This window comes from Plectropomus leopardus, unplaced genomic scaffold, assembly GCF_008729295.1.
Source record: "Plectropomus leopardus isolate mb unplaced genomic scaffold, YSFRI_Pleo_2.0 unplaced_scaffold14431, whole genome shotgun sequence".
Lineage (NCBI taxonomy): Eukaryota > Metazoa > Chordata > Actinopteri > Perciformes > Serranidae > Plectropomus > Plectropomus leopardus.
In genome coordinates, this window is record NW_024615426.1 from 1 (window position 1) to 2109 (window position 2109).

General features: G+C 40.6%; 1 protein-coding gene across 1 annotated transcript; it reads right to left on the reverse strand.

The window, feature by feature from the left end:
* Positions 1-243: 243 nt before the first annotated feature.
* On the reverse strand, positions 244-2103 carry LOC121964192 (serpin-like protein HMSD; the record flags this gene model as incomplete). Its single annotated transcript, XM_042514404.1, has 3 exons — positions 2049-2103; positions 1167-1265; positions 244-384 (listed from the first exon to the last, which is right to left on the reverse strand). Coding segments are annotated over exons 1-3 (288 nt in total), but the record flags the coding sequence as incomplete, so codon positions are not given.
* Positions 2104-2109: the final 6 nt, after the last annotated feature.

Here is a 2109-nt window from a genome sequence, read left to right on the forward strand (position 1 = left end):
GAATTGATAGACAGAAGTTCATTTTTAGTTCAGTTTCCTATCAGAAAAGGCTGTCTGATTGGAGGGTATTAAGGATAAGACTGGAAAAATGCGTCATGGTCAATGGCATGGACGTACCCTAAAAGAGGTTAGTAAAAAGTAGAAAGCAGCATGGAGGCCAGTGAAAATTTTTATCTCCCACTTATTCAGTATTTCTTTCAAACTTGGTGCAAGCTAAAGTTGGATTGACACACATACACACACCTCTTTAAACTCGAACGTCTGCTCCCCATACAGCCTGTTGGCAGTGCTGAGATCATAGCTCTTATTTTCTTTGTTGATTGCAGTTAGCAGTTTTTTATAGCCGCTGTTGACATCATCTTCACCATCTTTGGGTATCTGTTGCTGAAAACAGACAGAGAAGACCTCAGTGTTACAAGGACACACTGAGCCAGTGACAAAGGAAAAACAGCTTTACATAATTTCATCATAGATCATTGGGATTGTGGCCAGTTTAGCAGTTAAATAATGAGAATAGACACCAAAATCATCATTAACCCTGGTGCTCCATACTACAGCTTTGCATTGACTGTACTGAGTGTGAAAGCAACCATTATAAAGGGAGAAAATTAAACTTTTTGCACTTTTAATGTATTTTATAAATTAATCCATACTATAGGCCAAACAGCACATTTCTTTTACAGCAGTAGCCTTTTCTTTCTGGATAATGCTATTGTATTGGCAAATGTTTTTCAGTTTGTCTGAGCTCTAGCAATATGTGCTGCTGATTAATCTTGGAGTCATTGTTCTAATCATTTACTGTAGCTAGAATGACTTTCAGCAAAAACCTCTCACAATCTGTCTTTATGAGACCCTCAGCACATTTTGGAAAGAATATGGCAAAAACGACCACTCAAAAGCCTGAACACCATTAACATTCATATCAAATAGATCGTAGACATTTTTGTTTTAGCATTTATGTTTACCATGATATTGGTTTATTTGAAAGTTTAGCCAGCAAAACAGTGGAAAATTAAGTGTAAAATAACACTATATGTAATATAGTGACCTAAACCTCAAATGTTTTACCCAGATGACACCACCAAGCCTAATCTTTAATCTTTCCCTTCTTATGTTTTTGTTCCCACCTGGCGCAGACAGTCTGGCAGTCTGCAGGTATGCCTTACCTGCACTGTCATCTGCTGACATGTCTGCATCTGTGTCTGCATTTGTGACAGCTGTGCTTCCTCCAGCTTTGGTTGCTCTGCATCGGTGAAGCAGAGGACCTGGTGGTGCAAATAATATTTTCTCTCATCATTAAGACCAAGACAGACAGTTATAAAAAAAACCTGGCTAATGCCCTCTGCCCCTTGTTAATGATAAACTCTCAACGGTTAACATTTACCACCACAATGTATTACTGCTATTAAAAATAAACAGTGAAGCTGCCCATTGATTTGGCTCCGCTCCTGTTCATGGCCCCATTCACCAGCCTCACATTTGACTTAATTGTTGATCAGCTAGCTTGCAAGGCTGTGGCAGTTGCCAAAGCAAAAATGCGGGTGTGGTAAGAGTTTGGAGTTGGCTTCAAGAAAGCTTTGGCAAATTGTTAGATTCTGTTAGATAGTAACTGCTGATCCGCTTTTTCAGGGTACGTCCAACTGGTAGGAAGCCCTGAGGCAGACTCAGAACATGCTGGAGGGATTATGTTTCTCATCTGTCCTGGAAACACCTCAGGATCCCCCAAGAGGAGCTGGAAATTATTACTGGGGAGAGGGACATCTAGAGTACCTTACTCAGCCTGACCCAGCACCAGATAAGCAGATGAAAATGGATGGATGTATGGAATGACTCTTCTGTCATAGAAAATACATAAGTTCAAGACATGACCGCACTCGACACCCAAATCCACGCCCTTTTCTGTTGAGACAATAACAGTTCCAACACCTTGATAAACCAGATCAACTATTTTCCTTGGCATTCAAACATGTGCTTGATCACATTTGAATGCCCCATTTGTGTTACCATGAAAGCTGTAACTTTCCACAGTATGGGTGTGTGTACGGTACCTCTGAAATCTGTTTGGCTGTGTTGCCTGCAGTCCCAAGCATCACCATAGCCAGGGCTGAA